This window comes from Eschrichtius robustus, chromosome 5, assembly GCF_028021215.1.
Source record: "Eschrichtius robustus isolate mEscRob2 chromosome 5, mEscRob2.pri, whole genome shotgun sequence".
NCBI classification, from domain to species: domain Eukaryota; kingdom Metazoa; phylum Chordata; class Mammalia; order Artiodactyla; family Eschrichtiidae; genus Eschrichtius; species Eschrichtius robustus.
The window spans coordinates 22,426,400-22,446,329 of record NC_090828.1 but is presented as its reverse complement, the minus strand read 5'-3'; the positions used below and the strand labels follow the sequence as shown (position 1 = coordinate 22,446,329).

Genomic DNA, 19,930 nt, shown 5'->3' with positions numbered 1-19,930 from the left:
TAATTATTACTAGAGTATGACAATAGGTTCACAGTAAAAAATGGTTATTCATTTCCTTTTGGATAGTGTGTTTTGCAGAGCCTTTTATTTGGTCTGTGAAGCACTTGTCACACGGCTTCTCCAAGTTTTTCTTTATAATTTAGTGGGATTATAAGAGCTCTCCATGATTTTCCCCATGAATCTCTAAATCCTATAGGGTAACATCAATTGGTTTAAGACTACTCACTCACACACCTTATATTTTTCTCTTAGAAGTTTTAGAAAAGGAACTTTATATAACTGAAAAATCCTTAAGAACAAGAAATTGGTGAAAATAAGTTGTTGAAAGGAGCTAACAAACTCCTATTACTATCGCTAGCAAATTGATAATTAGCATCTTTAACTAGAGTAGTTCAAAGAGTATTTGTCCTTACGTGCTGAATGCATTATTTCTGAAGTCCATGTTACTTAAGATATACAAGAATACATAAATTCCAACAGTATACAATGGAATTAATCTGTTATAAAGAACTAACATATACACAATATAAAGAGAACAAAATTATGCTGTTTTTATAAGCAACCTAATAAAATCTCATCAATAACTCTACATAATCACTTGTGCAAAAGTCCTTTAGAAATGATAAGGTGCAATTCAAATGTAAGGAATTATTTGTTCTAGCACCAAGACTTTAAATGCTTCACACTAATTGAATTGATACTTTCTTTTGAATTATCATATTGTGTATAATTCAAGTAGATTCCACCATGGCTCTCATCTTACTTCTTAGGACTGGGTGATTGAAAAGCACTGTGCTTACTTTAAAAAGTCACTAGCTCATTATTCTCTTTACAAATAATTCGGCACAGTTTTCTTTTATTTGGTGGACTACCATAATTTATCTGAAATACAATTTGATTTTTCAGAAATCTGATTTACAAGAAACTTTTTAGGAGATGGCTGCTTTGTGAAACATGAAACATCTGACCTGACTTTACTCCTCTCCTAAGAAAACTGACTCCAAAGTTTAAAAACAAAAGCAAAAACAACACTGGTCAAATCATTGGGGTTAAAAGGCTCATCTTGCTCAGTTTTGAAGACTTTTCTGAGTCTCTTCTGCATTTCCATCCTGGATCCAAAAGAAATCATGAACTGAGTTGGGCATTGTGCCCAATTTATAACTTGGTAATGACTAAATGTAACTGAAACAACACTAATTGGAAAATAATTTTCTTTTAAACTAAATGTTTTGATACATTGCACCATTCAAATATTAGCCCTGAAGAAAGATGAGATTTTTATAGTACTCTGGATTTCATTTGTTCAGTTGATCAAATTCCAGTCTATGGCTTCTGCTATTATACAAAAGAAAAGGATGATCTAAGTTTGAGATGGCTGCTTGTTTGTGGTGTACACACTATGGTGAGATTTATGAGATGAACAACAAATGAGTTAAAATTTTATAGTTAAAGATTAAAATATATTCTTGCTCCTACATACTTTATATTTTTCTAGATAAATATTACAGGCTCAACTTCTTACTGATTCAAAAGACTGGGGAAAAGACATACTAAGCATTTATACAAACACTTCCAAGTGGAAACACTACTCAGAAAAATAAATTTTACAATAAAACACTAAAGTGGTAGCAAAATAAATTTTAACTAGAATCCAAAAGTTAGGGAAATAAACAAATCTCATTTACTTACAAGTTGGCTTTGGTCTTGGAGGAAATTTGGTCCGGGTAATAGCCAAAATTATGAAAATAACAACTGGCCATAAAATCAAGACAAGTGTCCAAAGCTGCAAAGTAATGATAGAAAAAAAATGTTAATTATATTGCTAAACCAAAACACCTGACAAGAAGTACATTATACTATAAAATTCCAACACAAGCCAGATATTTGCCTGAAAATATTATTAATAAGAAAGGAATGAGAGAGTTTTAAAAATGCAAGAGACTCTGAAATAAACACAAGAAGGATTTTTCCAGGTTTAAAATCTTAAAATAACCTTCTGAAGCCCCCTTTCCAGTCACCTTTCATGACTGTCCCAAGAATGATGCTCTTCAAATTCAAGTATGGGGCTTCCCTGGTGGCGCAGTGGTTGAGAATCTGCCTGCTAATGTAGGGGACACGGGTTCGAGCCCTGGTCTGGGAAGATCCCACATGCCACGGAGCAATTAGGACCGTGAACCACAACTACTGAGCCTGCGCAACAAGAGAGGCCGCAACAGTGAGAGGCCCGTGCACCGCGATGAAGAGTGGCCCCCGCTCACCGCAACTAGAGAAAGCCCTCGCACAGAAACGAAGACCCAACACAGCCAAAAATAAATAAATAAATAATAAATAAATTAAAAAAAAAAATTCAAGTATGATCAGGAACTTCCTAACTTGAAAATCTTTTAGAGCTTCCCAGTTGTTTGTTGGATAAGGCTCAACATGCTAAACAGGGCATATAAAACCCAACCTAATTTCAAGCAAGATGTATCTTACCACTTCCAATATTAGCACTCTATGCTCAGGCATAAAGATTAGTGTGTGACATTGGCTAATGGCTCAATAAACATTGTTGAACAAATGAATGAATGAATGGTTGAGTCAACAAGTAAAAGAGTAAACAGAAACTTAAAGTTCTATGCAATCTCCTCCAAACCACTATAAATAGTATCTTGTGTCTGCTTCTATTACAGAACTTATACTCTTTTTATCAATATATTTTTTTTGGCTTGGCTCATGAAATAAACTGGTAATTCTTTTATGGCAAGAACAGTGTCTAATTCATCCCTGAATTTCCACTGGTATAGAATTGAGGTTCAGTAAATGTATATTACATTGAAATTTCTATTAGAGAATTTCACTGTAAGACACTTCAGGAGTGGCTTTCCTCCCCATGTAAACATGATTCAGTTCATAAGACACTCTCTGCTTCATAGTTTACATACCTATAAAATTGGTTTCATAGCAGTGAAAAACATGTATTCACAAGAACATTAACTGTGCCTATAGTTAAAGTATGTTTCTATCTGATTATGCAGTCAGACTTGTTCTCATTCTTCCCCCATTTTTCAGAGACAATTTGCTTCTGCCAAATCTCAAACTACTGCCTGGGGCTCTTCAATTCTCCAAAACAATCTAGACCCATTCAACTATTGATCCTTAAGTAACTCCCAACCTAAATTTTCCATGAAAATCTCCATGTGTCTCTATCAGCACTGATCTCCTTGCTGGCAGATCTGTCACCAAATTCTTAGACTTTGGGTTTAAGGGCAAGTTTTAGAAAATGGAGGCAGTTGACTGTCGATCTGGGGAATCCTAAGGTACTCAGTTTAACCACAGCTTAAAAGCTTCCAGACAGGCTCAACAGCCTAATCAATAGAAGCACTTCTCAAGCATTAATGTGCGTACCAAATCACCTAAGGATCTTGTAAACACATAGATTCAGATTCAGTAGATCTGTGGCTGGCCGGAGGTACTGTATCTCTTTCTAACAAGCTCCAGGTAGGTGATGCTGATGCTTCTGTCCATGGTCCACACGTGGAATAGAGGAATTCTAAACGCACGCCACCCTACCTAACTAGCAGGATTGTTTACAGTCTTGGAATATTTCTGTTGGAAATGTCCTTTGAGATCAGCTAATGAACAGAATTCTGGGCATTTCTAAACTTGGACAGGGAAAAAAAAGATCACATTTTTATTTCCTCCAGCTTATGACTCTTTAGTATTTCCATTAATGATGAATATAGGCTAGGAACCACAATGTTGTTAGAAGTACCTGTGACTTTGTCACCAATAGAAACCACAGGTATTTTCAAATCATATTAGTGTTGTTGCAGATACCTCAAAGTGCTGTTTATACTCATCACAGCATTAAAATTATAGTAGTCACGGATTGACCTTTATTTATTTAATGATAGAATAAACATGCATTACCATATCATAAACTTGCTTTTCGATACCTTAATAACTGAATTTCAGTATAATTGGTTTTATTTGGAATTGTATTAATGTCACTGATTTAAGAACATTATTCTTAGAAGGGCCATAGGCTTCACCAGGCTGTCAAAGACATCCATAGCACAGAAGAGGCTAAGAAGCCTTGATCTGATCCAACTCCCTTTTTTACTCTCTGGGTTGCAGAGGTTTAGCATAACTTATCCAAAGTTACATACCCAGCTGGAAAGCAGAGCAGGGGACAAGGATCTGAACACCAAGATACTTAAGATAGCATTAAAAAAAAAATCATGCCGCTCCGAGGAACAAATACGAAAGTACTACAGAAAGTGTATTGGAAAAACATGCGTGTTATGAAAATATAAGATGTGTTATTATTCTAGCCTAATCTCTGATGTATTTGAAAGTTAGAGTCTATTCTTCGAAGATCCTATATACAAGGTACAATTTTTTTTTTTTTAATAATGATGTATTTTTTAATTAATTAATTAATTTATTTATTTATGGCTGTGTTGGGTCTTCGTTCCTCTGCGAGGGCTTTCTCTAGTTGCGGCAAGCGGGGGCCATTCTTCATCGCGGTGCGCGGGCCTCTCACTGTCGCGGCCTCTCCCATTGCGGAGCACAGGCTCCAGACGCGCAGGCTCAGTAGTCGTGGCTCACGGGCCTAGCCGCTTTGCGGCATGTGGGATCTTCCCAGACCAGGGCTCGAACCCATGTCCCCTGCACTGGTAGGCAGACTCTCAACCACTGCGCCACCAGGGAAGCCCCAAGGTACAATTTTTATTCTATGTGACTCATTTGAAATGTAGACTATAAGGAATTAAGGTTAAAAATATTTAATGTTTGTGGATTTATTGGTTTTATCTTTGAAGCCATAGTTATCCTTTTAAAAATGTATTCATCTGAGTAGGTTCGCTGCCCTATAGCTACTTTTAGGAACATCTATTCATTTTCCATAGCAACCTCATGAGAATTCAGTGAGCAACTGAGATCAGTTACACCAACACAAACGTACATTCGCATTCAAATAAGGAACATATGTCATGGGATATCTTTAAGTTATCTTTTGGTTGATATAATTTGATGGTTTCATGCGGATGTTTTGGTAATTTTGAAATTAATTTTAGACATGATTTAGATCCAAACAAAAATGCAGTATCAGAGTAGTTTAAGGCACCCTGTTTTAGGTAAAATCCACCGCAAGCCCATAAACAATCTATTATCACAAGATTTCCTCCAGGATTTTAGGTCAGAGAGGTTTGGAGAACATTTCCACGTACAGAACTTTAGAAGGATAATAAATCCAAAGCCCTCCACACTGTGATCTCAGGAACGTTAAGGTTGACAAGTTAATCACAAAAGCAAGAAATAAAATTTAAATTTTCATACCAGCAGGATTGCTCTCAACACCATTCTAAATATTATCATAAACAACCTAGAAGCAAATGCAATGTCAAGGATCCAAATATTAAACCGATGAGCCATGACTTTTTATGTTTGTTTGGAGAAAAGGCTAAAATATTGATTTTACACATACAGACATTGGGGCTACTTGAAAACTTTGGGAAAAATATTTTTTAAGAGTTTCATGTTTTTGCTAATATTTTAATTATCTCACACGTGCCTCTATACCTCACTTGCATTCCATACTCCCTGCATTCTTGACATCTAAGGGCATATGCACACTGAGTAATTTACAATTCCTTAGTGGGCCATGGCATTTGTCTCTTTTTATTTCTCCAGAGTTTATTTGCTATTGAGATGTCCCCTTCTGTTCGCTTTCTCTTCACTTTCCCCTTTCTGAAAAATTCAGTGCCCAAAATCCCTTAGGTGGGGCAGCAGGGTAAGTTCACATTAGGACTCGGGGCACCACAGTGACACAGTGAGGGAGGTGGGTCCTTAGCAAGGTGAAGAGGATATCCACAGTGCAGCAGCCAGACATGGGGTTTCAGGACCCAAGTCGGGTAAGGAGGGTGTCTGTGCAGGGCAAGGAGCAGGTGATTGGTTTCATACAGGAAGGTTGATTAAAAGTAAATATGTCCCACGTTAGAGGAGCCAGGCTTTTCACTATCCATCAGAGAAATTATAAACATGATAAAGGGCAAAACTAGAATGAACCCGGCAGTGTTGGGTTACAATTAAAGGTATGGCTATGAACTGCTGGTTCATGAAATATTGTGATAAATGTATGCGTATAACTTCTTTCTTTCCAGTCCCACAAGTTGTTTCTGCCTCATTGTGTACTTTCTCTGTCCCAGCCCTGAAAATACCCATTTTTTTCAAGAAACACTAGCTTCTTTTAGTGGATGAGAGCTAAGTGTGCTTGTTGCTATTAGGGTATTGCCATTTCCAAGCTTGAACAGAGCTATAGAATATATGTAGAACGTATGTAGACACAGAGATAGTTAGATACATACATACATACATACATACATACATAGAAAGAAATAGGTAGGTAGGTAGACCAACAGACAGAAGAGCACTAGATATACTGCTCAGAGAATCTCAGAGAATGATGGGGACACATCAATAAAACACAGATACCTGCAAATGACCATAATTGAGCATCAAACTTGACCCACTGGCCAAATGACCCACTGGCATCCATGAGTCTATGTAAATATAAATAAATGTATAAGGAAACATAAATTGAAAGTTTAATGAGGAATGGAGTATGTAGTTGGTCTCAAAATATTTCCCCATAAAATGAGACAAATTGACATCATGCACCACCTGATGTGATGCACTATGAAGAACAGAGAATCACTTCTGTGGTATTCCTTCCAGAGATAAATAACCTGAGTCTCTACTAAATGAATATGCTACAAAACAACAGATACTCTACAAAACAACTGGTCTTGAATGTTCAAAATATGTCAGGGTCATTAAAGTCAAGGAAAGACTACCAAACTGTTACAGACTGAAGGAAACTAAAGACATGAAAACTAGATACAGAACACAACTGGACTATTTTTCTATAAGGACATGATTGGGAGAATTGGTGAATCTTGTATTGGATCTAAGGATTTGATGGTGGTATTGGGTTATATTGGAGTATTTCCTTGTTTGTGAAATATGCGCACTAAAGTATCTGAGGTAATGGGGCACCAATCTCAACTAGCTCTAGAAAAAAATATATTTGTACTGTTCGTGCAACTTTTCTTTAAATTTGAAATTATTTTAAAATTAAAAACTTTTAAATTATTTTAAAAATAATTCTTTTTGAAAATCCAGAACCAATTTTTAAAAGACAGCAAAGGAGGGGCTTCCCTGGTGGTGCAGTGGTTAAGAATCCACCTGCCAATGCGGGGGACACGGGTTCGACCCCAGGTCCGGGAAGATCCCACATGCCGCAGAGCAACTAAGCCCGTGCGCCACAACTACTGCGCCTGCGCTCTAGAGCCTGTGAGCCACAACTACTGAAGTCTGCACGCCACAACTACTGAAGCTTGCGCACCTAGAGCCTGTGCTCCGCAACAAGAGAAGCCATCGCAATGAGAAGCCCTCGCGCCACAACGAAGAGTAAACTCCACTCGCCGCAACTAGAGAAAGCTCACGTGCAGCAACGAAGACCCAACACAGCCAAAATACAGTTAATTAATTAAATAAATCTATTAAAAAATTTAAAAATAAAAATAAATAAGAGACAGCAAAAGAGAAGAGGACCAAGAAAAGAGATTTAAAGAATAAAAAAACATGCCTTCTATCCAGGAACTCCATCCTGTTGCACAACGCAGGTGATAAGTTTTCGAGAATTAATGACGATGACAGGACACACTTCAGTGGCCTTGAAGTCAGTGAGGTCATCCACTCAAAATTCTAGGTTTAAATCTTAAGAAATTCCTTGAACGAACCAAATGTAAATTCACTCCAAAATTTCCATTCACTATAAGATCTGTAGTACTTTTTAACTCAATTGAATTACCTAGTAACATCTGCCTTTGCATTTGCTGAGAACTATTGTTTCAAATCTCTGAAAACCTTTCAAATCTAATTTTCTGAAAAATCTTGGCAGAGCACATAATTTCAACTTTAAGTCATTCACGCTTCATTACTTTGTTAGAACCCTTTATTCTAATTATTGTTAGTATACCTGATTCCATTTGTGGCCATCGTTTTTATTATGTTATTTTCATTAAAAGTAAATAAGAAAATAAGATACAGGTGAACTTTAAATCAATGTATTACTATATATTTAAAAATTTGAGAAACTACTACTATTTGAATGCCTGTAAGTAGGATATTCACTCTCTAGTCTTAATCATAAATGTCCTCATTTCCTACTGTCTATGCTTGTCCCACTTCACACAGTTATATTACCTGTCTTGCCCTTACAGATATTTGAGTTTGTATCCCTTGCACTAGGGTGGTTTGAAGTTAGTTATGTCTGAAATGAATAATACTGAATATCAGTACAATTTCCAGATTTCAATGCGGATTCTTCTCCTTAACTCTGAAAATAAATAGAAGTAAAATGTTTAGGATGAAGATTCTCCATTTCCCTCCATGAAACCACAGTCTTCGAGAGTCTTAAGGCAACTTATAGTTTAACATACACTACAGTAATCATTCATATAAGGCTTATACATTAACACAATAAAAAATTATTGAGCACCTACTGTGTACCAGGCACTGAGGATAGAGCAATTAAAATTTTCAGTCTTTTGAGGAAGGGAAACATAAAAAAAAAATTATCACCAAATGTAATAGATAATGCTAAGATACAGGAAGTCAAGAGTGTGAAAGGAAGATAAAGCAAGGGGAGCTGAGTCTAAAGCTAAAAGATGAAAAACGGTCAGGCAGAAGAAAGGATATGTGTGTTGGAGAGAATATGAGAAAGAAGTGGGAGTCTTTCAAGCAGGGGAAACATATGGGTGAAGACCCACAAATGGGAAAGAGGGTGGAATATTCCAGGAAAAGAAATAAGTCCAGAATGACTGGTACATGAAAAGTTAGGGAAAACATCTCTGCAGTATGGTTATGCAGCCTGTACTTGAATGTTTCTGGTGACTAGAAGTTCAATATTTCACGAGACTTCTTCATTACTGGACAACTCACACTGTCCGATTTTTTTGCTCATATCAAGGTGATATCTTCCTTCCCATGACTAACACTTATTTGTCTTAGTTTGGCTTCCCCTCCGGCAGGAGAATTCTACAAGTATTCGAATAGAGACAAAGTCCTCTCTCCTCTTGGGTACCAATGCCAGTTCCTTCAGCAATTCCCTGTTAAATATGATTTCAAAATATCTTCCCCAGGGTGAATTCTTGTTGTCAAGTGGTCTTCTTAAAATTAATACCAAAATTCAATAAAGTACTCCAAATGATAATAGCTAATATTTGACTGCGGAGAATGTACAAGGTGCTACGTTAAACACTTAACATGCACTATCTCATTTAACATAATCACCTCATTTCCTCTTGCAGATGGGAAATTAGAATCTTAAAGAGACTAAATAAGCCTTCATTCCATAAGCCACTAAATGCTAGAGCTGATATTTGGACCCAGGGAGCCTGACTTCAGCACCTGCACAGTTAACCATTAAGTTTTATAGCCAAACCACTACAGAATAGATTACTAGCTCTCTTTGATTGCAATACCACACTTTTATTACTTCAGCCTATGACAGCGTTGAAAGTCATTTAAACGTCAAGCTGTAACCTAGAATCATAACTTTTTATTACAAACCTGAAAATAAAAATCGCCCAAACTTTCCTAGATAAAGTATAGTCTTTTTCTCCCTCTTCTATTCCTTCCTTTTTGCATTGTCTATTAAGTCAAAGATGACTGTTACTTGGTGTTTGTTAACAAGGGGATTCCAAGGTTCATATTCAGAAGTAAGAGTGTGATACTTTAGATGTGAAATAAACGTTAGTTTCACCCCCAAAACAAGGAAACAAAAGTGGCACAGGTGCTTCCCTGGTGGCGCAGTGGTTGAGAGTCTGCCTGCCAATGCAGGGGACACGGGTTCGAGCCCTGGTCTGGGAAGATCCCACATGCCGCGGAGCGGCTAGGCCCGTGAGCCACAATTACTGAGCCTGCGCGTCTGGAGCCTGTGCTCCGCAACAAGAGAGGCCGCGATAGTGAGAGGCCCGCGCACCGCGATGAAGAGTGGCCCCCGCTCGCCGCAACTAGAGAAAGCCCTCGCACAGAAACGAAGACCCAACACGGTCAAAAATAAATTAAATGGCACAAGAGTTCTGTTAATTGGGCTTTCTGCTAGTGAACACTGCCATCTACATAAATAACCCATCTAAAAACTGGGATCAAGACAATGTTCTGAAATCCATATTTATAGATTATAATACAATTTGAAGATTGGTAAACCTTCTATGATGTTTATGAAAATAACTCATTTTTATTGGGCTTTAAGCGAATTTATTTCTCTATTGCTTCTACTTCTAAAACATCTTTATCTCATTTACTTTTTGCTTGACTAAACTAATAAAATGTGCATGTCTGCTGTGTGCCAGGCACCGTAATGAACAAGTAGATACAAATTTTTTGAACAATTAAAAGGGCTTAAGGGAGTAAATGGTACAGTTCCAGAAGAGGTAAAAGGGCCTGGAACATTTGACCGTGTAGTTGAGAGACTTGTGCAAGACTGAATTCATTTTAATCTGATTTAGAATTAAATTTGAAATTCGACTTTAATTCTAAATTGTTTTTGTTTTTTTTTTTAATTAATTAATTTATTTATTTATTTTTGGCTGTGTTGGTTCTTCGTTTCTGTGCGAGGGCTTACTCTAGTTGCGGCGAGCCGGGGCCCCTCTTCATCGCGGTGCGCGGGCCTCTCATTATCGTGGCCTCTCTTGTTGCGGAGCACAGGCTCCAGACGCGCAGGCTCGGTAATTGTGGCTCACGGGCCTAGTTGCTCCGCGGCATGTGGGATCTTCCCAGACCAGGGCTCGAACCCATGTTCCCTGCATTAGCAGGCAGGATGTAAACCACTGTGCCACCAGGGAAGCCCCCTAAATTGTTTTAATCAAAAAATTATTTTAATGCATGGACCAACCTGTTCCAAAATTTTCAAGTTAAGTTTCCTTTTTCTTTAGCCACTGTGAGGGAAAATTAAATGAGCGAGGCGAGGATTGGGGAGGAAGTGTCAAATTTCATCCAGTTTTAGAAGTTTATCAAGTTGTAGGAATATCTATGATAGAAAAACTAGGTCTATCATCAACTGAGCCAAAGTGTGATCCACCAGCTAAATAGTTACAACAGAAAATAAATAGTTGAAGTTAATTTTCCCCTTCTTTAGGTCATAAGTCTGGAATTAGATTCCACTTCTATAGAGACTTGTAGTCACTTCTTGATATGCCTATTTAGAATCCATCTTCTTAATGAAAGATAAATTCTTATCTTGCACTATCTAGTCTTTAAGCCTTCAGTGCCTTTGCTGTCCCAGGACTCCGTTTCCTGTCATTAACTAGCATCTCATTAGGTGAGCCTCCCTGTTGCTAACCATCTCCAGTGGAATGTATGCTCATTTTTCCATTATTTTTTAGAGTTAAATTACAAGCCCAGCAGGGTAGCAACTGCATCTAATTGATTTTCTCTATTGCCTAACATTTCTGTTGGTGCCTAATGTATTTTTTCACACTCCTCTAGTATTCATTTTTTGCAATATAATTGAGAATTGATATTACCACTAATATTGAAAAACATCAATATCTAAGGCCTCCTTAGCGAATATGATCTCTTTGTTGATGGGCTGAACTCTGAGCAGGGATTAGAGAATATTGGGAAAGGAACTCAACTTAGGAGCAATAGAGAAGCAGCAGGAGGTAAAGGAAAGAAGAGATCCATTTTTGGTAAAATATAACTTTGTGTTTTTAAACTCACTATGTGAATCTGGACGAGTATCTTGAGCTCTCAGGGGCCCTGTAAAGTCAAGGCAGTTAGATAATCTCAAAGAGTTCAGAATTCTGATATTTGATTTTCCAAAAAAGAGAGAAACATTAACTCTAAGAACAATTTTGAGGAAAGTCACCTCAAAAATTAAAAATCCTGCCTTCCCTTTTTTGCAGCCAGGTCAACATGTAGCTTATTCCACTGTTATTTTACTTCTTAGGCTGTATAGTTGTTTAAAATTGTTTTTTCACTTTCTAGTCTAGTATATACTTTATAATAAACTTCCTCAGTAATCCCCACTCAACTTTAATAATTTTACTATATTTTTTTTTCTTGTTTTGCGTCTCCATTTATAGATTCCTAACTTCTTCCTCTATACACTATCCTTCCTACTGCCTTGCTCTGTGATTGACTCTCTTGAAAACAAAATGGAAGAGGATGGCATGGAGGTGATACTAGCATTTTTCCTTAACATTCACTAATGACTATACATTTCCAGTGTCACACAACTTAATTTCTATTTTCCTGGGTATAAAAGTACATTTTTAAAGTGCCATATTCAGAACAATTACAAAGATAGGGATAAAAATACTTGCATTTTAAATAACTGCTTGATGGATGACAAAGTCCAGCTCCTACACAAAGACTTTGTCCTCTCCTCCAATTTATACACCCCTTCTTTTCATGTTCTGTCTTCTAATTTGTCTATATTTTCTCTTTTCACATTTTAAAAACATTTATCTCCTTTTAGATTTTTTAATCCTAACTTTCCAACCTCTTGATTTTCTCGTTCTTCCCTCTTAAGTAACACTGGCACACATATATCCCTTCCACCTGTGTCCTCAAGTCCTCTCTTCCAGTACCAAGACATAGGATTGGCTCTAGGCAAAACTATGAGGAAATACCCCCTTCTTTGCCCTCTACCTCTCCACTTAAAATTGTCTTTCCTTCTCCTTTTGGCATCACCATTTTCTAAAGGTCTCTTCTGTCCCTCTGGTTACTCATAATGGACTCCAATGGGCCTTCCGTAGTGCCCCAAATTCTGGACTTTTAATGATCTCACTTCCTGCAACCAAGACTGTGCTAGGTCCCATTCTCTCAAGGTGCTCTTAAGATCTGAATCATTTGCTGTCCCAAAATGAACTAATAGTTCATGTATTCTCTTTCCCTAGTCAAAAGTATTATTATCAGGGGCTTTCAGGGATTTTGGTTACTTAGGAATAATGTAAGTTATCATAGTGAAAACATTTTAGCATGCCTGACTTTCACCTTCTTTAAATATGCCATGTCCAGCAGAAATTGACTAAAATGGAGAAAAACTCTAAAGTAGAAAATTGATATGCCAGCTACTTTACATATGAGGAAGGAACTTATTAAAGTTTCTAAAGATAAAATTTCTTAATGAAAAAATTTATTCACCTGAGGGTTTACTTTTAGGTAAAATGGAATTGTAAGGAAAATATACCACCTTAGCATTCAGCTTATCAGCAACAGATATACATTTTCAGTTCCTTTATTCTTTTATTTTTAACTACTGAGTTTTCATCACTTAGGAACTTTACTGTATATAAATTTCTTCCTCTCTCCCACACTCCCTTCCCCTGGATTTCCTTTCACCATTACTTTGAATAAAATATGACACAGACATTGTCCCAAATCCCTCTATAATCTATTTGCCAAGTGTTTCACCATTTATAAAGCACTTTGAAATACATTAGCACATTTGGTTCTTACCACCCTATGAGACAGATATGGTAGACCTGATGCCCATTTTACAAATGGGAAAACCAGTGCTCAGGGAAATTGTGATATGCTCTTTAAGTCGTGTAGCTAGTGAGGAATAGAACCAAGAAGCCAGTTCTTGTCTTCTAACCACCTCCACCTACCCAGACTCTTTCCCTGCTGAATTCCACACAGAACCTACTGTGGGAAAATTATGGAAAGTTCACTTTTGTGTTGTTTCCGATTTAAGAACAATGAAGTAAAAATATTAATGATTTAAAATTTTATATCCAAACCCACACCCATGTAATCACATAATGCCTTGTGATTTTAAATCCTATCCACCAAATTCACAAAGGCAAATCAACTTCTCCCTCGTACTATATACATCAGAACACTTGTAAGGTGTAAGCAAGGAGTCAGGCACTGCAAGCAAACCTAGAGTGAGATAAGGTGTATAGATAAACTTGGTTTCTATGATGCATATTATTTGCAAATATTTATATTATTAATTTTAGGCTGGGAATTACCTTCTAAAATGAAGTATATCGAATGTCTTTTTGGATTTCTCCAGTTTTCAAACATTCTTCTGAATATGCAACAACTCACAGAAGCCAGTTCCTTTCTCAATCTCCCTGCACCCTACCTGGTGAGGATGTAATAGCTGGCTATGTAATTTAAAAAGCAAACATGAGTGTAAGAGCACAAAGAAAAAAAAAAATGTTGCAATAAGCAGAGCAGACAGATTGTAGCAGTAAAGTGATTCAATAATACTCTTGAAGCATCAGATACATATTAACCTTTGGCATTTCTAGTAAATAATTTTTCTTATCAACCAACCTTTCTATTGGTTTTGGTTTTTAAGTACATTTCTCCCCCATTTATTGTACCTTCATCTGAAACTTTTCCTCATCTCATTTTTAACAGAATTCATTAGGAAAATTTCTGAAAGCATTTTGGCCCAAAATCTAGAATTCAACACAAGTTCCAATTCAACCAGTGACAAGATGTATCCTTTTCTTGGCCGGGCCATATCCTGGTTTATTCTTTTAATTTACTGAAATCAAAAGGCAGCTTTGGGGGCATGTTTAGACTCACCCCATTAGCTGTAAGACAGATGCAGGGATGATTTCGAAATATCTCATTCCTGCTTTAGAAAATGATTTAAAACTCTTCTCCTTCTCTTTTTACATGTCATGAACACTACATTTTAAAATTGTCTGGAGCCTTTCCCTCAGGACCCCTTCCCTTGTTTTACTCACCGGCTGCCTTTTGACACCTAGCCAATTTTTCCAGACCAGGACCTGAAGCTGATGAAACGGAGAAGCCATCCTTCAAACGCCACGGACAAGAGAATTCCTCTCTTTTCCTCCAAACCTCAAAAGAAGAATTGGTTCCCCGCCCAACTTGCTGCGTGTCAATGGGTCAGAAGCCTTTTCATGGCACAGCCTTCCTGCGGGCTGGGGTAAGAAACCCACAGATCTTCTCTCCCTCTTGGATTTTTCCCTTGGGTTAATCCTGACCAAGGAACACTTCTCAACCAACTCTTTCTCTCCAACAAGGACACAGACCAGGATCTTTTGGTGGCTTTCGCTTGTTTTAAAATCACATCCAGTTGTTGCTTGTTGCATAAAGTCCAGACTCAAGAGAGAACGAATATCCTTCAGATACGGCCTCGCCAAAAAAAAAAAAAAAAAAAAAAAAAAAAAAGCTGAGCCCACACCTCCTACTCGCCACAAAATTAACTGCCTATCCACACCTTCCAGCAGGTGTCACCTGGTCTGAACACGTCACGAGGAGTTAGGTGGGACCCTTGCCAGGCCAGTAGGACTTGTCCTACATTCTCTCACTTTCTTCACTACATAGTGCCTGCTCTAGCAGAGGCAGGGCACAGAGAGCGTGTTACAGACTCTGGGCCTAGTGACTTTCATAACAAAGTGTCATTAAGATGTTTTAAGTCAATGAGGCCAGAGCTCAGCTGAAACACTTTGAACCTTAGCCCACCACTAAGTATACTAGAGAAGGTCTCAATATTTAGCTTAAAGTGAAGTTGAATGCTTTGATTTAGCAGGAAGTGACTATGCTGGCTTCTATCACAATTTAGATTACAAAAAATGCAGAAAATAAAAGGTAGGCTGTAGGTGACAGAAATGATATACAATGGATACCCTCATTTGGGGGCCAGGGATTCCTGTGTCTATTACAGCCATGTTGCTTCAGGCTTTTATGGTTAAAGGAGACACAGGTTGACCCAGGATATTTCTGAGTATGTGATATAACAGAGTTCTACTGCACTTGAAATCTCTAAATCCGCAGAAGAAATCTATTTTAGATTAAGGGAAAAGAAAAAGGCTTATGCTTGAATTTTTCAAGGTACTTTATAATTAAGTAATTTTAATTGTGATTTAAGGGTATATACGATCCAGGAAGTCTGGCATAAAGGCTTTTAGGAATAACCTTGCTTAAACACACTAATGACAACCCATTCCCTCTGATTTTCAATGCCTACACAATCTAGCTCCAGCCAATTTTGCAATCTCATCTTCCAACAGTCTATCAAAAATGCGTGGCCACCTGCCAAACTGGTATATATTACAATATGCAATGTAACCTCTGCCTTCTGGTCCCTGGCTTGCTTATGCTAACTCCTCTACCTTGAATACATGCCTCCCTCTCAAAGCACCTACCTCTCAAAACTGTCCCCAAATTGACATCTTCCATGAAGCCTTTTTAGATATACCCCTGTATATATATATCCCGTCTCCTGTCTTTGAATCCAGTATAGTTTTTTGTTTATATTTCTGTCAAGGAACTTGCATTTTTGCCTTATTGTGCCCCACTCCTGACTGTAGATTGGGATGTTATTGACAGATACCTTAGGATTTCCCCTTGAGGGAAGAAAGAAGAATCTGGCAACCAGAAATATGCTGCACCCAGGACACACAGGTGATGAAAAATAAATTTTTTAAGCAAAGACTAAACTGAGCAGCAAATAAAGAGAGTCAAAGTTAGAACAATACAATCCATGAAAGAACACATTTACCAGTAAGCTGTTTACAGATGTTATTCTTATAGTTGTACCAAGAAGTTAAATTACTCCATTTGGCAGGACTACAGTGATCTGCCACAGGACGCGGCTGTTCCACTGCTTCTGCCTGAGGCCAGCACACCCAGGTTGTCTTTAGGAATGATCTTCAATTCTCAGTCCACAATATCTGCCTCTGACCCCTTTCTCTGCTGTTGGTGACTCTACATCTTTGAGACTGACAGGTGCATCCCTTTATCAAGTGAAGAGTCATCACATCTACCAGAACATAGGCAGTGCTTACTTTTGTACATTCACTTCACCAGCAGTAAAAATAAAAATATAGCTTTATCGTGGAATAGCTTGCGCAAAATTAGTTATTCCAAGGATTCTAGACTTCTACTTTCCAGAGCACTAGTAATCGCAAGTTTTGGAGAACAGTTCAAACAGCACAAATCTGACTAAGCCATACTAAGAATTAGATTTGAGCATGCATTGTTATCCTCCTGAGGTTGGTCTCACCTACTAAACCTAGTTAGGATAAGAGCTCTGATAAAGCTACACAACCGTGTTACTGGTGGGCTCCATAAACGTTGGATGTGACAATTCTTGTCAGTCAACCAGTCAAGTAACACACTCCAGGACCAGGGCAAGAGGGAACTGGTCCAACCACAGATAAGATATTGATGTGGCTGAAACACATTAATTTGTTTTAATAGTATTTATTAAAGATCTACATTAATAATAACAATAGTAATAATAATAAATACTAGATCACAAAGCCCATGTCTATTTAACTCATCACTGTATGATCCGAATCTAGCACAGGTCTCATCCTGTAGTAGGTGGTCAATTCATGCTTACTGAATAACTGAGTAGGAAACATTGGTTAAGAATTTATTGAGTCATTATAAAAGGCTTATCATATAGAAATTGGCATTATCCTCATTTTCAGAGGAAGAAAGTGACATTCATAGAGATGCTGTAACTTTCCTAAGTTCACCCAGTTAGAAGTGGGGACAGTGGAAACAGCAGAGAGGGAACTCAAACCCTAAGTACATACTGTACACCTCTGTGTCGTGATACCTTCAAGCCTATGTGCTGCACTGCATGGGAAGCGCTGAGAAGAAAGGGAAAGAACTTCACGGTTTTTCCTGGTTCTCTAGGGGCCTATAAATCACTTGTATTAAAAAAATGTTTTAATGTCAAAAATAAGTGCACAAAGAATAATTGCACCAGGAATTCAGGAAAAGGAATGCTGCTCTTTTTAGGTTTCTTGGTAGAGCAGCAAAGAACTTCCCAGCCTGGCCCTTGCCAGCCTCATCAGGTGTGTCTCTCCAGTCTCTGCCATCCCTCCTGCCATCTGCTGTAGTGCCTTGGATGAGGACTGTCTAACTTTCAGGCTTTGGTCATGCAGCTCCCTCTGCCCAAAATAAAATCATGCTCATTCCTAAAGGACTGACGAAAGTGCTACTTCCTCTCTGAAGTGTTTCCTAGCCCTTCCACCCACCACAGCCCCACTCCCGGCTGAATTTAATCACCCCTTCACCTGTTTTACCATAGACCTCCGTTCATAAAGATAGTCAACTCCTTATTGGCCTTTGACACAGACAGTTGGTCTCTTCATCTATACTCCGAACCCCTTGAAGACAGGGACTATGCCGTATCAAACATGAAGGGTTGGAGATTAATTCTTTATCCCTGGAGAATGGTGAGAACTCTGGCCTGATTAGATCTAAGAGCTGGTTTGAAGTGCTAGATGATAAAGTCTGGAGAGTGAGGGACCTTAATGCTAAAGATCAGAGGATGCCATGTTGAGGATTTAGAATGGGAAGTTCCTGGCAACTCTTCTGAAGAGACAGAGCATGATAAAATTGATGCTGTGGGAAGATGAAAATGTTAGTAGGATAAGAGATTCAGGTTAAGACCTGAAACCTCTATTTTGAATGAGCTAATGATGAAGTGAAATAATTTAAGAATTTTGATGGGAACCATATGCATAATTTTAGTCCTTGACTTCCAAATCTGTTTTTGCTCATAGCATCAGTGACAACTTACCTTTTTTCACACCATTTAATTGACTTTTCCATTAAGATGCTATGGGATGCGCATCACACACAGGATCTAGTCTTTATAATAAACCTGTGATGTCAGTTTATAGCATCTGCTCTATAGATAAGGAAGCATAGGTCAAGTAGCTTTTCTGGGTTACACAGCTAATGAGTGTAAGGACCCATGTCTCTGTGTCTTCAAAGCCTGTTCTCCAACAGGCCCTCATAAAGCAAGCATGGATCAGAACACATGGCAAGCGTGTGCATTTAACCCAGGTGGAAATGTGAAATAAGTTGGAAAACTGAAGCCAACTCATGGCAAAAATAACAGCATCCTCCTTTTATGAGAAGGGTGGGGTTCCACCAGAGGCTTAAGATAATGAGGCAACAATTGCTAATACCTCATTACCTAAGATCCACTGTGATATAAGGTGGTGATAGCCAGTGCTATAAAACAGGTAGATGTGAGGAAGTTATCAGATTCAGGATTTCCAAGTGCTTTATCAGTACTGAGACACTCCAATGATGATGTGGTTAGAAGAACTGTGTCAAGAAGCGACTGGTGAAAATCTGATCCACAAAACCAGGAAGATAAACATATTTTAAATGGGCTTAAACAAGACTCACTCCAAGCTACGTTATAAGGCAGCTTCTCCTTCAAGATGATACAATGGTACAAAATGACCCATCACAAATAACATGGTCTTGTAAGGAGAGCCATTTTGATAAACTAAGGATTATCTTACTTACCACTGAGCCTGGGAATTCCACCTATGACTCTGGGAATTTCCACCTATGACTCTGGGAATTTCAGGATGATTTACAATCTTGCAAAGAATTACTCACCCACTCACCCAGGATGAGTAATACTTTCCTTATTTAAACTGGTGAAGTTATGTTGAATTCATTTTACTACGTATGTTGCTATAATCTTGTGGGGATAAGAAGTAAGAACTAATTGGTCCCTTTTTAGCCAACCTATTAAAACTTAAGGAAAGATTTGATGTAGGAGATCAGTCCTCCCTTTTTGCAGTATAAGTTTTCGTCAATTCACTTTAGAGGAAAAGATGAAAATGAAAAATAATATTATTGTTTTCTCCTTCTCAACTTATGTCTTTCCCCACAAAAAAACCTAACACAGCTTAAGAGACAAATCTGTGTTTTTATCTAGTATTACTTCTTTCTTTATTTTCAAAAAAATACAACAAACCAACTTCTGCATGTGTTTTAGTCTTTGGTAACTGGCCTGTTTATGGAAAAATTTTAACAAGAATATCACAAATATTAAAGGTTCCTGTATTAAGGTGGCAGCATGCGTTCTCTTGAATATAACAGAAACTTAGAAAAA

General features: G+C 37.8%; 1 protein-coding gene across 1 annotated transcript in view; it reads right to left on the bottom strand.

Annotated features, from left to right (window-relative positions):
- The window catches only part of ABCA12 (ATP binding cassette subfamily A member 12), a 181,308-nt gene extending 166,471 nt beyond the window's left edge, over nucleotides 1-14,837 (bottom strand). Inside the window, exons 1-2 of the mRNA XM_068543786.1 lie at nucleotides 14,769-14,837; nucleotides 1,690-1,783 (exon numbers count right to left, since the gene is read on the bottom strand). Of these exons, the coding sequence (XP_068399887.1) occupies nucleotides 1,690-1,783; nucleotides 14,769-14,837 (163 nt within the window). The remainder of the gene's footprint in view (nucleotides 1-1,689; nucleotides 1,784-14,768) is intronic.
- Between the last annotated feature and the right edge of the window lie 5,093 nt (nucleotides 14,838-19,930).